This window comes from Oncorhynchus gorbuscha, linkage group LG14 (assembly GCF_021184085.1).
Source record: "Oncorhynchus gorbuscha isolate QuinsamMale2020 ecotype Even-year linkage group LG14, OgorEven_v1.0, whole genome shotgun sequence".
NCBI classification, from domain to species: domain Eukaryota; kingdom Metazoa; phylum Chordata; class Actinopteri; order Salmoniformes; family Salmonidae; genus Oncorhynchus; species Oncorhynchus gorbuscha.
This window is the reverse complement of record NC_060186.1, coordinates 56,636,304-56,659,122: the sequence shown is the minus strand read 5'-3', so window position 1 is coordinate 56,659,122 and position 22,819 is coordinate 56,636,304. Positions and strand designations below refer to the sequence as shown.

General features: G+C 45.2%; 1 protein-coding gene and 1 pseudogene across 2 annotated transcripts in view; one reads left to right on the top strand and one right to left on the bottom strand.

The window, feature by feature from the left end:
- The first annotated feature begins 10,504 nt into the window (after positions 1–10,504).
- On the top strand, positions 10,505–14,451 carry LOC123995179 (inactive serine protease 35-like). Its single transcript, XM_046298592.1, has 3 exons — positions 10,505–10,760; positions 11,502–12,216; positions 12,389–14,451. Exons 2-3 carry the CDS (start codon positions 11,763–11,765, stop codon positions 13,054–13,056), a joined length of 1,122 nt encoding a protein of 373 aa, XP_046154548.1. The 5' UTR covers positions 10,505–10,760; positions 11,502–11,762; the 3' UTR covers positions 13,057–14,451.
- The window catches only part of LOC123995177, a 43,671-nt pseudogene continuing 34,455 nt past the window's right edge, over positions 13,604–22,819 (bottom strand). The window contains exons 19-27 of the transcript XR_006831787.1: positions 22,559–22,633; positions 20,191–20,256; positions 17,129–17,248; positions 16,855–16,879; positions 16,601–16,667; positions 15,670–15,723; positions 15,446–15,526; positions 15,149–15,257; positions 13,604–15,031 (exon numbers count right to left, since the gene is read on the bottom strand). The product of XR_006831787.1 is annotated as a clathrin coat assembly protein AP180-like (transcript). The remainder of the gene's footprint in view (positions 15,032–15,148; positions 15,258–15,445; positions 15,527–15,669; positions 15,724–16,600; positions 16,668–16,854; positions 16,880–17,128; positions 17,249–20,190; positions 20,257–22,558; positions 22,634–22,819) is intronic.

The following is a 22,819-nucleotide window of genomic DNA, read 5'->3' as shown; positions in this document are numbered from 1 at the left end:
GTGAGAGCCCCGGTGGAGTGGTGACAGGAATATAACCTCAACATCAACTAAACGAAGGAGCTGATCATTGACTACAGAAGACAGCAGGGAGAGCACACTCTCATCCACATCGATGGGCCACAGGTGAGAGGCTCAAAAATGTAAGTTCCTCAGCATACACATCACTGTTCTATCTAGCACCGGGGGGGGAATCTGTGCATATTCGTAAACAACAGCTGGTGCACGAAATCTAAGGAAGTCTCTAGATTTTGCTTGCCTGAAGCAGAGTATATTGTGATAAATTGCAGGCCACATTACTTACCTAGAGAGTTTTCAGCTATACTTTTCGTGGCTGTTTATTTACCACCACAGACAGATGCTGGCACTAAGACCGTACTCAATCAGCTGTATAAGGAAATAAGCAAACACGAAACCACTCACCCAGAGGCGGCGCTCCTAGTGGCCAGAGACTTTAATGCAGGGAAACTTAAATCAGTTCTACCTCATTTCTATCAACATGTTAAATGTGCAACAAGAGGGAAAACCAATTCTAGATCACCTGTACTCCACACACAGAGACATATACAAAGCTCTCCCTCGCCCTCCATTTGGTAAATCCAACCACAACTCTATCCTCCTGATTCCTGCATACAAGCAAAAATGAAATCAGGAAGCACCAGTGACTTGTCTATAAAAAAGTGGTCAGATGAAGCAAACTACAAAGGGAAGCACAGCCTCGAGCTGCCCAGTGACACAAGCCTACCAGACGAGCTAAATCAGTTCTATGCTCGCTTCGAAGCAAGCAACACTGAGGCATGCATGAGAGCATCAGATGTTCTGGACAACTGTGTGATCACGCTCTCTGTAGCCAACGTGAGTAAGACCTTTAAACAGGTCAACATTCACAAGGCTGCGGGGCCAGACGGATTACCAGGACATGTGCTCCGGGCATGTGCTAACCAACTCGCAGGTGTCTTCACTGACATTTTCCACATGTCCCTGATTGAGTCTGTAATACCAACATGTTTCAATCAGACCACCATAGTCCCTGTGCCCAAGAACATGAAGGCAACCTGCCTAAATGACTACAGACCCGTAGCACTCACGTTGGTAGCCAATAAGTGCTTTGAAAGGCTGGTCATGGCTCACATCAACACCATTATCCCAGAAACCCTAGACCCACTCCAATTTGCATACCACCCAAACAGATCCACAGATGATGCAATCTCTATTGCACTCCACACTGCCCTTTCCCACCTGGACAAAAGGAACACCTATGTGAGAATGCTATTCATTGACTACAGTCCAGCGTTCCACACCATAGTACCCTCAAAGCTCATCACTAAGCTAAGGACCCTGGGACTAAACACCTCCATCTAATACTGCATCCTGGACTTCCTGTCGAGCCACCCCCAGGTGGTGAGGGTAGGTAGCAACAAACCTGCCAACCTTTCTGCATTGTGTCCTGTCACCCGCCAACACCTATTTTATGCTACTGCTACTCTCTGTTCATCATATATGCTGTAGAGTCTTTGCTTTTCTGCTCTCAATCTCTCTGTGTTTTGCCTGTCTGACTCGCCATTTCCTTCGCCCCTGTCTTTTTTTCCCTTTCTGTGAGATCCTTCACTCTCTTTCTTTTTTTGAATCTCTAAATCCTTTAAGTAAGTCTGGAGTTTTTGTTTAAGGTAGGCTGCTCTGTGGTGTGGGTCAGCATGCCTGCGATGTCTGTAGAGTCTTTGCTTTTCAGCAGCACCTAATTTCACTATATCCGGCGCCGACTGAGATGGCCGCCTCGCTTCGCGTTCCTAGGAAACTATGCAGTTTTTTGTTTTTTTACGTGTTATTTCTTACATTAGTACCCCAGGTCATCTTAGGTTTCATTACATACAGTCGAGAAGAACTACTGAATATAAGATCAGCGTCAACTCACCATCAGTACGACCAAGAATATGTTTTCCGCGACGCGGATCCTGTGTTCTGCCTTACAAACAGGACAACGGAATGGATCGCATGCAGCGACCCAAGGAAACGACTCCGAAAAAGAGGGAAACGCGGCGGTGTTCTGGTCAGACTCCGAAAAAGGGCACATCGCGCACCACTTCCCAGTATTCTTCTTGCCAATGTCCAGTCTCTCGACAACAAGGTTGATGAAATCCGAGCAAGGGTGGCATTCCAGAGGGATATCAGAGACTACAACGTTCTCTGCTTTACGGAGACATGGCTTACTGGGAAAAAGCTATCCAGGGCGGTACAGCCAACGGGTTTCTCCACGCATCGCGCCGACAGAAACAAACATCTCTCTGGTAAGAAGAGTGGAGGGCGTATGCCTCATGACTAACGGGACATGGTGTGATGAAGGAAACATACAGGAACTCAAATCCTTCTGTTCACCTGATTTAGAATTCCTCACAATCAAATGTAGACCGCATTATCTTCCAAGAGAATTCTCTTCGATTATAATCACAGCCGTATATATCCCCCCCAAGCAGACACATCGATGGCTCTGAACGAACTTTATTTAACTCTTTGCAAACTGGAAAACATTTATCCGGAGGCTGCATTCATTGTAGCTGGGGATTTTAACAAAGCCAATCTGAAAACAAGACTCCCTAAATTTTATCAGCATATCGATTGCGCAACCAGGGGTGGTAAAACCTTGGATCACTGTTACTCTAACTTCCGCGACGCATATAAGGCCCTGCCCCGCCCCCTTTCGGAAAAGCTGACCACGACTCCATTTTGCTGATCCCTGCCTACAGGCAGAAATTAAAACAAGAGGCTCCCACGCTGAGGTCTGTCCAACGCTGGTCAGACCAAGCTGACTCTACACTCCAAGACTGCTTCCATCACGTGGACTGGGACATGTTTCGTATTGCGTCAGATGGGAATATTGACGAATACGCTGATTCGGTGTGCGAGTTCATTAGAACGTGCGTCGAAGATGTCGTTCCCATAGCAACGATAAAAACATTCCCTAACCAGAAACCGTGGATTGATGGCAGCATTCGCGTGAAACTGAAAGCGCGAACCACTGCTTTTAATCAGGGCAAGGTGTCTGGCAACATGACTGAATACAAACAGTGCAGCTATTCCCTCCGTAAGGCTATCAAACAAGCTAAGCGTCAGTACAGAGACAAAGTGGAATCTCAATTCAATGGCTCAGACACAAGAGGCATGTGGCAGGGTCTACAGTCAATCACGGACTACAAGATGAAATCCAGCCCAGTCACGGACCAGGATGTCTTGCTCCCAGGCAGACTAAATAACTTTTTGCCCGCTTTGAGGACAATACAGTGCCACTGACACGACCTGCAACGGAAACATGCAGTCTCTCCTTCACTGCAGCCGAGGTGATTAAGACATTTAAACGTGTTAACCCTCGCAAGGCTGCAGGCCCAGACGGCATCCCCAGCCGCGCCCTCCGAGCATGCGCAGACCAGCTGGCCGGTGTGTTTACGGACATATTCAATCAATCCCTATACCAGTCTGCTGTTCCCACATGCTTCAAGAGGGCCACCATTGTTCCTGTTCCCAAGAAAGCTAAGGTAACTGAGCTAAACGACTACCGCCCGTAGCACTCACTTCCGTCATCATGAAGTGCTTTGAGAGACTAGTCAAGGACCATATCACCTCCACCCTACCTGACACCCTAGACCCACTCCAATTTGCTTACCGCCCAAATAGGTCCACAGACGATGCAATCTCAACCACACTGCACACTGCCCTAACCCACCTGGACAAGAGGAATACCTATGTGAGAATGCTGTTCATCGACTACAGCTCGGCATTCAACACCATAGTACCCTCCAAGCTCGTCATCAAGCTCGAGACCCTGGGTCTCGACCCCGCCCTGTGCAACTGGGTACTGGACTTCCTGACGGGCCGCCCCAGGTGGTGAGGGTAGGCAACAACATCTCCTCCCCGCTGATCCTCAACACGGGGCCCCACAAGGGTGCGTTCTGAGCCCTCTCCTGTACTCCCTGTTCACCCACGACTGCGTGGCCACGCACGCCTCCAACTCAATCATCAAGTTTGCGGACGACACAACAGTGGTAGGCTTGATTACCAACAACGACGAGACGGCCTACAGGGAGGAGGTGAGGGCCCTTGGAGTGTGGTGTCAGGAAAATAACCTCACACTCAACGTCAACAAAACTAAGGAGATGATTGTGGACTTCAGGAAACAGCAGAGGGAACACCCCCTATCCACATCGATGGAACAGTAGTGGAGAGGGTAGCTAGTTTTAAGTTCCTCGGCATACACATCACAGACAAACTGAATTGGTCCACTCACACTGACAGCGTCGTGAAGAAGGCGCAGCAGCGCCTATTCAACCTCAGGAGGCTGAAGAAATTCGGCTTGTCACCAAAAGCACTCACAAACTTCTACAGATGCACAATCGAGAGCATCCTGGCGGGCTGTATCACCGCCTGGTACGGCAACTGCTCCGCCCTCAACCGTAAGGCTCTCCAGAGGGTAGTGAGGACTGCACAACGCATCACCGGGGGCAAACTACCTGCCCTCCAGGACACCTACACCACCCGTTGTTACAGGAAGGCCATAAAGATCATCAAGGACATCAACCACCCGAACCACTGCCTGTTCACCCCGCTATCATCCAGAAGGCGAGGTCAGTACAGGTGCATCAAAGCTGGGACCGAGAGACTGAAAAACAGCTTCTATCTCAAGGCCATCAGACTGTTAAATAGCCACCACTAACATTGAGTGGCTGCTGCCAACACACTGTCATTGACACTGACCCAACTCCAGCCATTTTAATAATGGGAATTGATGGGAAATGATGTAAATATATCACTAGCCACTTTAAACAATGCTACCTTATATAATGTTATTTACCCTACATTATTCATCTCATATACATATGTATATACTGTACTCTACAACATCGACTGCATCCTTATGTAACACATGTATCACTAGCCACTTTAACTATGCCACTTTGTTTACTTTGTCTACACACTCATCTCATATGTATATACTGTACTCGATACCATCTACTGTATGCTGCTCTGTACCATCACTCATTCATATATCCTTATGTACATGTTCCTTATCCCCTTACACTGTGTCCAATTTGTAAGTCGCTCTGGATAAGAGCGTCTGCTAAATGACTTAAATGTAATGTAAATGTATAAGACAGTAGTTTTGGAATTGTTAGTTAGATTACTTGTTGGTTATCACTGCATTGTCGGAACTAGAAGCACAAGCATTTCGCTACACTCGCATTAACATCTGCTAACCATGTGTATGTGACAAATAAAATTTGATTTGATTTGATTTTGATTTATATCTATCAAAAGTAAAGCCATATTATGTGATTACAATATTGAAACAGTAATAAAATGCTAATAGTCTTTTTTTTATAAAATTGTTAATGGTTTTATGAAACATTCCATTGAGACAAAAGTTTGTGGTATTATTGATTGTCACTGGCATTATCGTCATGTCACAGATGTTACCAGCAAGAACAGTAACAACAGTTACGATAACACCAGTGACAAATCTGCAGACAAGATGACATATCTAAAGATGGCAGCCAATTAGCTCAATCCACAAATCTTAAATTGTAAATAAATCACTAAATCATGCAATTTTATCAATAATTGTAACCCAATTTCCTCTCCCCTTACTATAAACTGTATAACACCAGTGACACAAGTCCTTGCATGAAATTACCAAGTTAATCATCAAATTGTTAACATGTGAAGAGAGAGTGCACACTCATCATGTGCTTTTCAAAATAGTTCAGTCTCCAATGAACATGTGACCCAGGAAGAACTTGGCAAGGATGTTGCATTTTTTCAAAGTGGTGTTTAAAAAAATACATTTTAACACCAGTGACATGAAATTGAGGGTCAGCTATTATTGTAAATTATTTGTTATATTTATTTGATATTTTCGTTTTTTTAGTAGTCCACTAAATAACATACTTTCCATTGTATTATGACGTTTAACGAGGGAGAAAAATATATTTAAAAAAATGTTTTGCAATATAACTTTCTTATATGTGTTTTATTGATAATAAAACACTTCAATTAAAACCAAAAATATATATTTTTGGTGTCATTATCTCACACTTGTAAGTGTTTTTCCTGGTGAATAAGGCCTGGGACAGGAAAGACACCATTTTCGTAGAATGACCCAAAAGACCATTTTAGGTTGAATGTGTTCAGTAGTGTAATTGACTAAATTATCCCCAGCATATCCTTCTCTTTCAAAAATCCTGTTCTGTCTTTTTCTCTCCAGTGCTCTTTCTACATCCCAATCTATCCCATTTTTCCCACACCCTCCCCCCTGTCAAACATGCATATTACTTCCTCAACCTCTTGAACTTTATTTAGATGTCTGTTCCATTTTCCTTTAAACCTCTACACAAAACTTTTACTCAGAAATCCTCCTTTTCTCATTTCCTGAATAACTGTCCAAAACTGTTCTGTATTTTATTCTCCTCACACCATTTGTTATCTTCACTGTCAAAGTGGAGGCACTTTTCTTAACTGTCCCAATTAGAATGCTTTATTTCCCTCAAGCGAACTAACCAATAACATTTACTCACATCCATGCGCCAGGATGGAATCAACATCAACATCTTTACAGCAGGAATTACTTACTCTGAGTTTAGATTGCACGAGGAAAGCGGTAGACGGCAAATTGGATGTCATTGTTTTCAATGAGAGAACGAGTGTAAATGCTGTTAAGGTTGGCTGTGAATGCCATCAGCAGCCACAGTAGACGGGAATGGCAGCCAGAGATCAAATATTTACATTTATTCTGTCTGCTATAGCGTGGTTTTCTACCGGATGTTGATTTGCACTGTTTGTTTACTGAAATCACCATAGCAACACATACCGTTGTGCTGGCTAACTTTTGTAGTCACTGTCTTTCTTACTTTCTTGTCCCTATATGCCGATTGGTATGACCGTTTTTGCGTCACATTGACTCTTTTACCGCATCTATTGTATGTGGAGCCCACAAAGGGCTAAACCTCTAGAATGGGGTGTGAAATTCAGAGGAGACTGTTATAATAGTGTTTAACATGCATATTTGCACATTGTTGTTTGAAACCCACACTGGAGTGATTATCATCTCTCTCTAATCGCAGAGATAATCTGGCACATCTCACTAGGGAGGGAGAGAAGAAGAGAAAGAAGTTCTATATTACATAAAGAGAAGAGACACAGAATGAACACACACACACACACAGTGTTCTCTCTACTCCTCTGCTTTACCTCACTTTTACATTTACATTACATTTAAGTCATTTAGCAGACGCTCTTATCCAGAGCGACTTACAAATTGGTGCATTCACCTTATGACATCCAGTGGAACAACCACTTTACAATAGTGCATCTAAATATTTTAAGGGGGGTGAGAAGGATTACTTTATCCTATCCTAGGTATTCCTTAAAGAGGTGGGGTTTCAGGTGTCTCCGGAAGGTGGTGATTGACTCCGCTGTCCTGGCGTCGTGAGGGAGTTTGTTCCACCATTGGGGAGCCAGAGCAGCGAACAGTTTTGACTGAGCTGAGCGGGAACTGTACTTCCTCAGTGGTAGGGAGGCGAGCAGGCCAGAGGTGGATGAACGCAGTGCCCTTATTTGGGTGTAGGGCCTGATCAGAGCCTGGAGGTACTGAGGTGCCGTTCCCCTCACAGCTCCGTAGGCAAGCACCATGGTCTTGTAGCGGATGCGAGCTTCAACTGGAAGCCAGTGGAGAGAGCGGAGGAGCGGGGTGACGTGAGAGAACTTGGGAAGGTTGAACACTAGACGGGCTGCGGCGTTCTGGATGAGTTGTAGGGGTTTAATGGCACAGGCAGGGAGCCCAGCCAACAGCGAGTTGCAGTAATCCAGACGGGAGATGACAAGTGCCTGGATTAGGACCTGCGCCGCTTCCTGTGTGAGGCAGGGTCGTACTCTGCGGATGTTGTAGAGCATGAACCTACAGGAACGGGCCACCGCCTTGATGTTAGTTGAGAACGACAGTTTGTTGTCCAGGATCACGCCAAGGTTCTTAGCGCTCTGGGAGGAGGACACAATGGAGTTGTCAACCGTGATGGCGAGATCATGGAACGGGCAGTCCTTCCCCGGGAGGAAGAGCAGCTCCGTCTTGCCGAAGTTCAGCTTGAGGTGGTGATCCGTCATCCACACTGATATGTCTGCCAGACATGCAGAGATGCGATTCGCCACCTGGTCATCAGAAGGGGGAAAGGAGAAGATTAATTGTGTGTCGTCTGCATAGCAATGATAGGAGAGACCATGTGAGGTTATGACAGAGCCAAGTGACTTGGTGTATAGCGAGAATAGGAGAGGGCCTAGAACAGAGCCCTGGGGGACACCAGTGGTGAGAGCGCGTGGTGAGGAGACAGATTCTCGCCACGCCACCTGGTAGGAGCGACCTGTCAGGTAGGACGCAATCCAAGCGTGGGCCGCGCCGGAGATGCCCAACTCGGAGAGGGTGGAGAGGAGGATCTGATGGTTCACAGTATCGAAGGCAGCCGATAGGTCTAGAAGGATGAGAGCAGAGGAGAGAGAGTTAGCTTTAGCGGTGCGGAGCGCCTCCGTGATACAGAGAAGAGCAGTCTCAGTTGAATGACTAGTCTTGAAACCTGACTGATTTGGATCAAGAAGGTCATTCTGAGAAAGATAGCGGGAGAGCTGACCAAGGACGGCACGTTCAAGAGTTTTGGAGAGAAAAGAAAGAAGGGATACTGGTCTGTAGTTGTTGACATCGGAGGGATCGAGTGTAGGTTTTTTCAGAAGGGGTGCAACTCTCACTCTCTTGAAGACGGAAGGGACGTAGCCAGCGGTCAGGGATAAGTTGATGAGCGAGGTGAGGTAAGGGAGAAGATCTCCGGAAATGGTCTGGAGAAGAGAGGAGGGGATAGGGTCGAGCGGGCAGGTTGTTGGGCGGCCGGCCGTCACAAGACGCAAGATTTCATCTGGAGAGAGAGGGGAGAAAGAGGTCAGAGCACAGGGTAGGGCAGTGTGAGCAGAACCAGCGGTGTTGTTTGACTTAGCAAACGAGGATCGGATGTCGTCGATCTTCTTTTCAAAATGGTTGACGAAGTCATCTGCAGAGAGGGAGGAGAGGGGGGGAGGGGGAGGAGGATTTAGGAGGGAGGACTCTCCATTCAGCTGTTGGTATATCAATATGAAAAGTTGTTGTTATTATGGCTATCTTAAACAAAGCATTTCCGTCCTGTCATGATGATGAATGACAATGACCATTTTTGGCTCTTTCATTGACCTCTGTTCCATGAGGCTGCTGGGGGGAGGACGGCTCATAATAACGACTGGAACGGAACCAATAGAACTGCATCAAACACATGGAAGCCATGTGTTTTATGTATTTGATACCAATACAGTCATTCCTCTCCAACCATCACCACGAGCACATCCTCCCCTATTAATGTGTCAGCAACCTCCTGTTCTCATCAACCAATGGAAGAGTTCTACCAGGCTGCCAATTTACACAGAAGGGGGAAAGGCAAACAGTTCTTATATCCTTAAAAGCCATATAATGGCATGCATTGTTGCATCTTCTATGGGACCCATATAGAAACAAACACAGCGTAGGAACAGAGAGTCACATATCCACAGGAAGTCACATGTTAAGGCAGACGTATATATGGTAACATGAACCAGCCAAAGCTCTCTGTTAATGACTGAAATATTTAGATATTTGACTGTGAATACTGCTATTGCTATTCTGTGTATTAAAGAGGAAAGGATAAGGAAGGGGAGTGGGGAGGATGGAGGGAGAGGGGGGAGAGAGGGAGGAAGAGAAAGAGATAGTTCATTTGGTGAATGAGTTGAGTGCCTGTGCAGCCAGGAGGCCAACCCGTTGTCAAAATAAACCTGCTGGAGTTGAAATGCAGGTTGTTCCTTAAAGGTGCACTATGCAAAAATCGCTCCGGCAATTCCTGGTTGCTAAAATTCCAACGGTTCACATAATTTTAGATTGTGACAAAACAAGCGAATATTGTGTAAAGAATAATTGTTCCATCTAAACCGCTTTTAAATATATTTTCCATAACCAAAAATATTGTATTTTCAGCTATTTTATGCTGGTGTACAAAAACGGAAGTAAAAGACAAAAACGAAACTTAAGAATGGGATGCATAGAAATAGTGCACATAGAACAGATCTATCCGCTTCTTAGACTTGATTTCAATGAGAATAACAGATAAACTCACATTTCTATGTGCATTTGGTGGGGTCGCCCAAAAACATACATATATAATGCAGCTTTAAGATCTATGAAGGTCTAGAGTTGAATCAATATGTGCCAGCCTGCTGTTATTTTGTCATAAAACAATATAAAGCAACACCAGTAGATGTGTGAGGTGGGCAATGCAAATAAGTATATGGGGGCAAAAAAAGGTCTAAAATACAATAACACGTTTTATATAATTTGCCTGCTTTTGGACATAAATTCCACAGTTCGCATACTGAAGAACTTCATTCAACTTCAGTCAGTCCCCCTCCTTGCTTTCCGCAAAAGCAGGCAGTACCTCCCCCGGTGTTGCCTTGTAACGTGAACGAGCCGCACTTTGTTATTCCCTTTTTTTTCTTCATCGTGGACAAATCTCGGTGAAGATCTCGCGAACGGCGTTCCATTGCGTTCCGTTTGTTTGATGCGCTGGTGATGATGGGACGCGGTCTTTCACTCACTGAATCAAAGCCGACTGGATGAAATACCGATTTATATATTTTAAAAAGGCATTTTGCTGACTTCTGCATTTCTTGCCAAATGCTTGCAGGTATGATTGTTTTGTTTACTCTCCGTTTCAATCAGTTCAAGTGTTAAGCAGGAATGTATAGACACAGGCCAGGCATTACTAATCAATGATCATCAACTTCAATTTCGATTTACAGTTGCATTATTTACTTTGCATTGTGATTTTCTATGAGTGATTAGACTACTACGACCATTATGAGAAAATGTAATCGTTGTATCACCATTACGCATCACACTATAGCCAATAGGCCTATGTACAGTATTTCCATTCATTCATCATCGTTTCCATATGAATAAAATCATATTTCTGGTCAGGTTCATACCTATGTTTTTCTTTTATCAAGCTGTTTCTTTTGTAGTCTTGCTGCATTAAAATAAATATTTCGTTTAATGTAGGCAAGTCTATGACAATATTTATAGTTGAAAAACAAATATCAAATGGCCTTAGTTCCATTTTTCAATCATGGTATCATCAAGTGAAAGTAGGCTATTGTTGGAGCCCAACGTTAGTTAGGCTACTACTTGTCTTAATAAGCCAGTTCCTATGCCACATAACTGTTCCAAACGTATAACGGACTTCAGTACCAGCGGCATCTGCCGGTGAGACGCTATTGCAAAGATAAGCCTTCAATAACACTAAAGCACTTTGTGATGACTGTTGGGGATAGAGCACCCTCTGCTGGCCTGAGCCCTCATTTTAAACACCAGTCACCTATGTCTTTCTTTTAGCTTACTCTTCCCTCCTCTCTCCTCTGTTTCTTAGGCCCTGGTGGAGCAGTGTGATGGGCCCCATTCCCCTGTGTCTGCTGCTCTGTGCCCTGCCCCTGTGTGTTCCTATCTGGGGGGCCACGGTGACGATGACGACGATAAAGAGTATGGCTGGTCCGTGCAGAGTATCCCGTTGATTCTGGACAGGCACACAGTGCATCTGCGGACTTCCAAATTTGGGGGGAAGGGTGATGGGGCATGTGGGGATGCTCCCACATTTGGGGGGAAGGATGAGGGGGCAGATGGGAGGGAGGGGATGTGTAGGATAGAGTGTCAGAGCGCTCTCTCCCCTCCCGACCAGGCCACGGTGGAGAGCATGCTGGGATATGAGACAGTGTACGAAAACGGCACGCGCACATACACCGATGTCACACTGCAGGGCCTGAATGAGACGACTTCACGCACACCCTCACACACTCGCAGGAAACGTCAGGTGTACGGCTTAGACGGGCGCTTTGTCATCTCAGACAGCCACTTTACCACCAACTACCCGTTCTCCACGGCGGTCCGCCTGTCCACGGGCTGCTCCGGGGTCCTGGTGTCTGACAAACACATCTTGACGGCAGCCCACTGTGTCCACGACGGGAAGGACTACCTGCAGGGGGTCCGCAGGCTGAAAGTCGGGGTCCTACAGGTCAAATCTAAACGAGGTAGGGGGGGGGGAGGAGGAAGGGGGGGGGAGGAGGAGAGGTGGGAGGAGAGGAGGAGATGTGGAAAGGGTGGGAAAGGTGGAAGGAGAGGAAGAGGTTGGAGAAGAGGAGGAGGATGGGAATGGGATAGATGAAGAAGGACCGAGACAGGAGCAGAGACGGAGAGGAGGGAGGCGGAGAGGAATGAAGGGAAAGGGGGAGATACAGAACGCGGTTGATGGGGAGACCGGAGCAGAGGGAGGTGAAGAAGGGAACACAGAGAAGGAGAGGAGAGAGGGAGGGGGTAGGCAGAGAACGAGGGGTAGCAGAAGTAGCCGTGTACAACGCAGCACAGAAACTAAAAAGCAGCCCTCCTTCCGCTGGACACGTGTGAAACAAATCCACATCCCCAAGGGTTGGATACACACAGGGGACGATGACAGTAACGCCGTCACCCCTGACTATGACTACGCCCTCCTAGAGTTGAAACGGCCAATCAAACAGAAGCACATGGAGCTGGGGGTGGCGCCCGCTGCAAAGCCCCTCCCCTTGGGTCGCATCCACTTCTCAGGGTTTGACAATGAGCCAGAGGGAGGACAAACGGAGGGAGAGAAAGAAAAGGTGGTCTATCGCTTCTGTTCAGTGACGGAGGAGTCAGACGACCTGTTGTATCAGCACTGTGACGCCCAGCAGGGGGCGTCAGGTGCTGGCGTATACATCCGGCTCAGACAGGAAGTGGAGGGGTCCAATAAGAGGAAGTGGCAGCGGAAGGTGATTGGAGTGTTCTCAGGGCACCGCTGGGTGGAAGGGGACCGGGGTGAAAAGAGGGATTATAATGTGGCGGTGAGGATCACTCCACCTAAATACGCACAGATCTGCCACTGGATCCATGGGGATCCCAGCATGTGTACGAAGGCCTGAGAAGTCAGGGATATGCTGGATCTGTCAGACTGAGGAAGAAACACATGTTCATCTAGCACTTTTCACTGAGACCTCAAAGTGCTGAAATGGTGGTCAACGAACTATCAAATGGCCAGCACAGACAGATCAGATGGAATAGGATTTTGGAATATGGGATGATTTTCATGCTCCAGTCAATCAAACAGATTCCTATCCAGAATGCCAAAAAATGATTTTGAGGTCTCAAAATTCTATGGTGCTCTCCATACACTAACAGGTTTTTCAGTCTTATATGCCTTGATGTGTTGCTTCCAAGAAATGCCCATTGTGCACGTAATTACGGGGGGGCTAAGATGAATTCCATTGGTGCTCATTTTTACCATCTCTGCATGATTCATAGTTTTGCTATCTGGATTAAATGTAAACGTGTTTTCTTGAGTATTTCCTAAATATAAATGTAGCTTGTTAAAAATCATTTTGTATTTCTTTATATAAAAGCCTACCATTGAATACGAAAGAAAATGTGTGATGGACTGAACATGGAGCATGAATGACAACAGTGAAGACATCAGCGTATTTGAATTTTATTGCATCTCAATGGGACTCACATGCAAGTGGGGGACAGGAGAGGAGTGATGCCATCCAAGAACCAAACAACACCGCCTTCAACCAAATATATAGCAAACATTGTTATCCACATTATTCTATATGATACATGTTCTGTATCTTTTTCTTTCTCAACACATTAAGATAGTCACTTTGGAAGAGAAACAACACATGGAACATCCAGTGTATATATGAAACCTTTACAGCCAATTAGTTCGCAACACCCCTGGAGTGTTGCTACAGGGGACGATACAACCGTACTGATCACTGCATCACAATGACCTTGTGGAAGTGCCCCAATAATGTTTACAAACATTTCCTTGTCTCATTCACTCCATGACCACTGATAGGTGTAAGGACTGCCTTTCATCTATCGATTCAATTCAGATAATTGGCCGTTAAGGAAAGGAGACAAGTATATTTTGATTTTTTAAAGTATTTGGATGATCAACTTCACTTGACATGCTTAAATGCAGTACCACTTCACACCACCAGGGAGTGCAACAGTAAACACTGGGACTGAGTTTGCATTCAATACTGCCTTCAAATACAGATAGGGAGATACTGTACAAGGGAAAGGATCTTTTTTGAATCTTCTTACATTTTTTTCAATCTTACAATTCATAGACATAATTAAAATATACGATACATTTTCTCTCAAAATAAAGATTAAAGAAATATATGTATAATCTATCATTTAAAATATTCAAAAACGCATATGTCAATTTGAACATAGTCAACAAATGTTGCATGTAACACACAATTTTAAAAAACGGACAAAATAAAAACAAATATGAATTGAATGGAAAATGGAAGTTGTCATATGATTCGTCATCTCGTAAACCCAGATTTGTGATGATACATATTTGAATTTTCATCAATATACACCCATAGAACTGTATAAGAGGCTGGATGGATCAATGAATGGAGAGAAGTACAACTAAGTGTTGAATAACCTCAGCAACACAGCTCAGTACAGAATTTGATTGGACAGCAAGGGAGGGGATAGGGCAGGGATTGGCCAGTGAGGTTTACACACACCGAACACACTCCATGTTTAACAACACATTCCAACTCAGCTCTTTCAGGGAGTACCAGAATGATTCAAAATACAATATCATTTTTTATGTTACATTTTTTGTCTTAATTTAAGTAAAGGATAACATTGAAGTACACTCACACACATACACATTTTTGTTTTCTGTATTTATGATTCACATCCACGGTTTGTGCTAAAACATCAGACAGAGAGGGAGGGCGGGGTTACGGGGAAGTCAGAGGGCAGGGGTCGTAATGCTGATGGCTGATTGGCTGAAGGGACTTGGGCGTGACAGGAAGGCGGGGAGTGCACACATCCACATCCATAGAGCTCCAGACACAACGACAACCTCTGGAGAGAAGAGAGAGGAGAGAGAGAGTTGATTACCACAATGTTATTCTGTAACTCTCTCTTTTCATTGCATTGCGTGTATGTAGTTTGGTGCCGCTGTGAGAGAGAGAGCCCTACCTTGGAGGGTTAGAGGGGTTTACATGAAGTCCTTGATGTTGAGGTCATCCAGGGCATTCTTGGGGGGCGGAGGCCTCCTCGGACTCCCGGCCATCCCTGGAGATCCCATCTGTCACAGGAAACACTGTGTCATGGAATAGGTGTGTGTGTGTGTGTGTGTGTGTGTGTGTGTGTGTGTGTGTGTGTGTGTGTGTGTGTGTGTGTGTGTGTGTGTGTGTGTGTGTGTGTGTGTGTGTGTGTGTGTGTGTGTGTGTGTGTGTGTGTGTGTGTGTGTGTGTGTGTGTGTGTGTGTCTTACCGGTGCTCCTGGGGTTGCAGGGGCTCCAAAGCCTGGCCTAACCATGGGCATCATGGGAGCTCCAGCCCCGACCGCTCCGCCCTGAGACAGAGAGAGGAGACAGTCAGACGCTATGGCAGGTACTATCTCTCACAGTGGCACCAAACTAAGTGGGCCACCTAATGGGGTCATTGGCCATCTTAGGTTCTCCTAATGGTCCTAGACCGAGGGCGGGGTGGTCTTACCATGCTGAATCCTTGGTTAGACCCCATAAAAGAAGGGGACCCCATTGGAACGTTCTAGGGGTGTGGAGGGGGGGAAGAGGAGGTGGGATGTTACTACACTACATACAACATAGGCACAACAAAGACAACACTGCAACAGCAAACACACAGACATATCATTGACATACACATAACACAGACAAAGACATCATTAAAACAGAATCAACACAGAGTGAGAGAGAGAGATCACATTGAAAACCTAGTCTCTAAAATCAGTTTCAGGTGATTTGCTCAAGCAGAAGCAATTGAAGAGCACAGGGTCAATTATTGGAACAAATGATCAGGCAGACCAGTTTAATATCTGATTTTTATATCAGTAGTGAGGCTTTGGCTAAATTAACAGCTGAAGCCATGGGGTAATACAGCAACTATAGACCCTATAGCGAAAGCTTTTTGGCCAAGTGAAGCAATGGTAAGTGCAGCTTATTAAATTATGAAGCTAAAGTGATCTAAATGCGACTGTTTTGTAGTGTGTTTTGTTTGGACCCTGGGAAGTGGAGCTGTTGCTAAAGAAAGCCAATGGGGATAGAAATAAAGATATATGCAGATGAGCAGGGCATTTCGGGGTCAGCGAAGGGTCATGTGGCTTGCTCGAGGTCAGAACCATAAGAGAAGAAACGGGAAGTGGTTTTCCAAGCAGCTCTTTAGTTTGAGACAAACATCAGCCCTCTCAGAGCTCTCCAGGGGTTATTCCCAATCCAACCCATAGTTTTCCCACAAAATGTTCACCCCTTTTAAACCGAACACCAAACTCCAAATTTCAATTTTCCCAGTGTTGTGATTGGACCACCCTGGAGAGTCAGAGAGGAACGGCGAGTGTAATTGGTTCCATTCCCTGCCCGTCACTGCCATGTCACTGCACTCCATGCTATATGAACCAGACAACATTTACCATGGGAGCGCCCCAACTGGGAGGAGCTACCTGAGGAGTTGACCAGCCTCCCATCGTGTTCTCCCCCCTGCGGAAGAATGTCAATCAGTCAGTAAGCCAATAGAAAAAGAGAAAGAAAAGACAGCTATAGCCTCCCAACCTTTTAAAATGTAAAGCTCGTTGAGCACATGGAAACAGCTATGTGATTGTAATCCATGGCATTAAGTGACATTTCAATACACAAAAAGACACAGACTCAAAACAGGAAAACGTACGGTTTTTGGCTCCCCATTCCCAGATCTGAGAGAGAGAAAATAAGACATCGGACAATGAATATTTCCCAGTCACAGAATAATGTCCATTCAGTATGTTATCACATTTGTAAGTACTATGTAACATGATGTACAGTCACTGTAATGACAATGTACCTAGCAGCGATATGTAACTACCATGTAAATTCATGTCTATGCATAGGTGGGCAGCACCATGATGCTGAAATGCTTCAGGCTAAATAGAGGACCACTGTCCTTCGTCTGCTCAGAGACTTACTGCTAGCCATGCTAGCCATGGTGGCGTCCAGGTCTCCTCCCATAGGTTTGACTGGAGACGAGGCTGCCCCGGCCTGGGGCGTCATAGAAGGCATCAACACATCCCCTAGACCATCAAACGCTACAGGAGACACGAGGAAGGGGGAGAGAGAGATAGCAATGGGGAGGGGGGAGAAGAGGATGGAGAGGGGGAGAGAGAGAGAAAAGGAAGAGAGAGAGAGAGAGAGAGAGAGAGACAGGTTTAGATCAAACAGTCACAATAATGCTCTCAGATCATGACAGGAGGGGTCCTCCTTACGAGTGGGATTACCATGATGACATATTGCTACGGTCTCCATGTCAACAGTGATCAGAGACGAGTATAGCAAGCCCTCGTACTGATACTCACCATGACTGTGAGGACGTACTGTGTCTTCACACAGACACACACACAAATATGCAATATACAGTTTAAGTAATGCTCTCCGTGTACATGTAATATCAATAAAGAGCATTCATATTTTTTAACTTAACACTACTCAATAGTGTTACACTCTTGTGGTGTTATCTAGAATCTAAAAAGGTTTCTTCGGCTGTCCCCATAGGATAACCCTTTGAAAAAACCTTTTTGGTTACAGGTTGAATCCTTTTGGTTTCCATGTAGAATCCTTTCCACAGAGGGTTCTACATGGAACCAAAAAGGGTTATCCTATGGGGACAGCCGAATAAGCCATTTGGAACCCTTTTTTCTAAGAGTGTAGTATCTTAATAGCTAGATTGTTTGAGACAGGGTATCACCCTCTGTATCCAGGTGACAGTTAGGATGCAGCCTCTACTCTAGAGTGAGAAAGCACTGCAGCCGAGCCAGTACAAAGCTAAATGGGCATTGTGATGTGAGCATTAAGCATTTGTCAGAGCAGAGGGAACAGAACAGCAGCAGTGGCTCTTCTACTGCAATGCAGCAATGCACTGTGGGAAACCAGCACATCAATAGGCCAGAACACTCACCCAATCAGAATGCAGGAAGCAAGCAATGAGCCAGCCCCAGAGCCAGATGGAGAGAGGGTGGAGAGAGAGAAGAGAGAATGAGAGGATAGAGAGAGTGTGAGGGTGAGTGATTGAGAGCGAGAGACAAAGTACAGAAGGAGAAAAAGGGGGAGGGAGAGGATGGAAAGGTAAGAATAAAGGGAGAGAGTAGTGAAGGGAAAAAATAATGGAGTGAGTTAGATGACAAATGTTGCGAGAGAAAGAGAGATGAGGAGAAAGAGTTAAGCCTTAAGCAGTAGTATTTGCAGATTGTCAATAACATAGCATGCAGGCTTGTGACAGCCATGGCCATGAAACAGGGAACATTGCCACGGTAACACAGTTACCAGGGTTACCAAGTGAAAAACACTCAGTTGTCTCACACTTAGTTGTCTCTCTCATCAACGGAGTGAGAGAGACAACTAAGGACATAAGCTAGAACAATAATGTCAATACAAAACAGCAGTATGCATGTGGAATGGCCATAAAACCAAGTTACATACAATCAGGATGTATTCAGTCAGACAGACACATGTTCATATACATGTGTGCTGTCTGTTGTTACTAATACAAGGGTTATTAAAAAAGTCAAATCAAGGAATGATCACTGTATACAAAATATGGATGTGAAATAATAAATCTAGATTGTCAAAAACACACACACAATAAGCTTTTAATATATCCACTCTAACTTTATAATGTCAGATATATTTGGCGATGTGGTTACATATTACAGTACAATGGAAAATATTATGTTGTACAGTTGAAGTCGGAAGTTTACATACACTTAGGTTGGAGTCATTAAAACTCGTTTTTCAACCACCCCACAATGTTAACAAACTATAATTTTGGCAAGTCGGTTAAGACATCTACTTTGTGCTTGACTGTCACTGACCTTAGTTCCTTTTTTATGCCTCTGTTTTAGTTTGGGCGTGAGTTGGGGTGGGCATTCAATGTTTTTGTTCTATGTTTGGCATTTCCATGTGTTTGGCCTGGTATGGCTCCCAATCTGAGGCAGCTGTCAATCGTTGTCTCTGATTGAGAACCATACTTAGGTAGCCTGTTTTCCCACTCTTGTTTGTGGGTGGTTGTTTTCTGTTTAGTGTATGTCACCTTGCAGAACTGTTTTGTTTCTTCCATTCACTTTGGTATTTTGTTTTGTGTGTTCAGTTAATAAATTTCCATGGACACTTACCACGCTGCGCATTGGTCCGATATTTCATACTCATCGTCAGACGACGAAGAGATCCGTAACATTGACACAAGTAATTTTTCCAACACTTGTTTACAGACAGATTATTTTACTTATATACCTAACTCAGTTACACCAGCTCTGTCAGGAGGAATGGGACAAAATTCACCCAACTTATTGTGGGAAGCTTGTAGAAGGCTACCCGAAACGTTTGACCCAAGTTAAACAATGTAAAGGCAATTCTACCAAATACTAATTGAGTGTATGTAAACTTCTGACCCACTGGGAATGTGATGAAAGGAATAAAAGCTGAAATAAATCATTTTCTCTACTATTATTCAGACATTTCACATTCTTAAAATAAAGTGGTAATAAAGTGGTGATCCCAGGGAATTTTTACTAGGATTAAATGTCAGGAATTGTGAAAAACTGAGTTGAAATGTATTTGGCAAAGCTGGATGTAAAACTTCAGCCTTCAACTGTATATTTAAGCAATAATGCCCGAGGGTATGTGGTATAGGACCAATATACCCTGGCTAAGGTCTGTTCTTTAAGCACGACTCAACGTAGAGTGCCTGGATACAGTCCTTAGCCGTGGTATATTGGCCATATACAAACCCCCGAGGTGCCTTTTTGCTATTATAAACTGGTTACCAACGGAATTAGGAGAGTCAAAATAAATGTTTTGTCATACGGTCTGATAACACGGCTTTCAGCCAATCAGCATTCAGGTTTTGAACCATCCAGTTTATAATTACTGTTATGTGTCTTGCGTACAATGTGAATGGGTCATGCCTGGTGCGTGTGTCGTGCATGGTGGGTGTGTCGTGCATGGTGGGTGTGTCGTGCATCGGTAGGTACATTACCTGCCATCAGCTCAGCACCAGAGGCAGCTGGAGGGGCAGCAGGCTTGGTCTCTCCACCAGTGGAGTCTGATGGGTAAAACCAAACCAAGCCAAACCATACCAGGCCAAGGTGGGCCAAGCCATTAGCAGTGCAGCATGAGGGCAGAGAAGGGTTAAGAAGTCAGCCATCCGCTCCACACTAGGAACGCCAAACAGATAGAGCAGCGTTATCACTGTCAGATAGGACAGTGGACATACACAGGTATACACACATACAGTACACACCAATAGAAACTCCTTGGATCCCAATATGCTGCAGCACATCTACATCTAACGCCTAAGACAGCGCTACAGGGAGACAGGATGGACAGCTGATCATCCTCACAGTGGCAGACCACGTGTAACAACACCTGCACAGGATCCGAACATCAAACCTGCGGGACAGGTACAGGATGGCTAAAACTGCCTGAGTTACACCAGGAACGCACAATCCCTCTATCAGTGCTCAGACTGTCCGCAATAGGCTGAGAGAGGCTGGACTGAGGGCTTGTAGGCCTTTTGTAAGGCTGGTCCTCACCAGACATCACTCGCTACAATGTCGCCTATGGGCACAAACCCACCATCACTGGACCAGACAGGACTGGTAAAAAGTGCTCTTCACTGACGAGTCAAGGTTTTTCCTCACCAGGGGTGATGGTCGGATTCGCATTTATCGTTGAAGGAATGAGCGTTACACCGAGGCCTGTACTCTGGAGCGGGATCAATTTGGAGATGGAGGGTCCGTCATGTTCTGGGACGGTGTGTCACAGCATCATCGGACTGAGCTTGTTGACTTTGCTACCAATCACAACAAACTTTGCATTACAGGGAAGACATCCTCCTCCCTCATGTGGTAACCTTCCTGCAGGCTCATCCTGACATGACCCTCCAGCATGACAATGCCACCAGCCATACTGCCGTTCTGTGCATGATTTCCTGCAAGACAGGCATGTCAGTGTTCTGCCATGGCCAGTGAAGAGACCGGATCTCAATCCCATTGAGCACGTCTGGGACCTGTTGGATCGGAGGGTGAGGGCTAGGGCCATTCCCCCCCAGAAATGTCAGGGAACTTGCAGGTGCCTTGGTGAAAAAGAGGGGTAACATCTCACAGCAAGAACTGGCAAACCTGGTGCAGTCCATGAGGAGGAGATGCACTGCAGTACTTAATGCAGCTGGTGGCCACACCAGATACCGTCTGTTACTTTTGATTTTGACCCCCCCTCTGTTCAGGGACACATTATTCCATTTCTGCTAGTCACATGTCTGTGGAACTTGTTCAGTTTATGTCTCAGTTGTTGAATCTTGTTATGTTCATACAAATATTTACACATGTTAAGTTTGCTGAAAATAAACGCAGTTGACAGTGAGAGGACGTTTCTTTTTTTTGCTGAGTTTACTTAGCAACACAAACTCAATATGCTCTAGAGAGGACATAGAAAAGTCACTGTGTCCTGCCTGAATACCACACTTAACAACTTAACTACACTAACAAGATTACGGGTCACCAGAAATGAGCAATGTTGATGAAGGTGAATGATATGATGAAAATAATCAATTAAACAATCAAATAATAAATCAATATTATGGATTTTTTGATAAAGAGAGATATTCTTTCACAAAGGCTACTCATGTGAAGACCGTCGACCAGCAGCAAGAGGCATAGTGAAGGGTGGGGGGAGGGTGTACAGTTACCCACCCCCAAACAGGTCCATGATCACCCCCTTGTCCATTGGGGGGGCAGAGGAGAGGGGGCAGGGGAGGAGAAGGCATCTGTTGTAAGGGTAGGGTAGAGGAGGGTTAGATTGGTACACAATCAGTATCCCTGAAATACAATAATTCACATGCACGAATGTACATATAGAAATAGCACTCCAAACACATGCTGAGAAAGACGACAAGGTTTTAGTTTATAATAAATAAGCACACTGAGACACAAAGTAGAGAGGAGGAAGAGAGAGAGAGAGAGAGAGAGAGAGAGAGAGAGAGAGAGAGAGAGAGAGAGAGAGAGAGAGAGAGAGAGAGAGAGAGAGAGAAAGAGAGAAAGAGAGAAAGAGAGAAAGAGAGAAAGGAAAAGAAAGAAGGAAGGAAGGAAGGAAGGAAGGAAGGAAGGAAGGAAGGAAGGAAGGAAGGAAGGAAGGAAGAGCAGCTGAGGCCCTGCTAAATAGCCTGTCGCAGACCCATGGGAAATCATTCACAATTCCTTTTCTTCACTGATCAAGGACAACAAGACAACCGATGGAGAGAAATGAGATGGAGAATGGAGGAGAGGGGAACAGAGGGCAAAGGGAAAGAGGGAGAGGGGAGGAGAGTAGCAAGGAGGAGAGCAGTGAGATGGCGCTAGTCTGGGTACCTGCTCCAAACATGTCAACACTGGGGGTAAGGTCTGCTTTGGTGAAGCTTGGATCTGGCATGGAATCAAACATAGCTACAGGGCAAGAAAACACCCACCCACCCACACACACAGGGATGAGAACAGCAGAATACAAACATTGATTAATTAGATGAACAATTGTGATTGAAAGTTAATGCAGGAGCAGAGAGGCAGCAGAATGCATCCAAGCTGAAAGGAAACAGAGGAACAGAAACATGTGCAAGTTAGCCTCACAAAGAG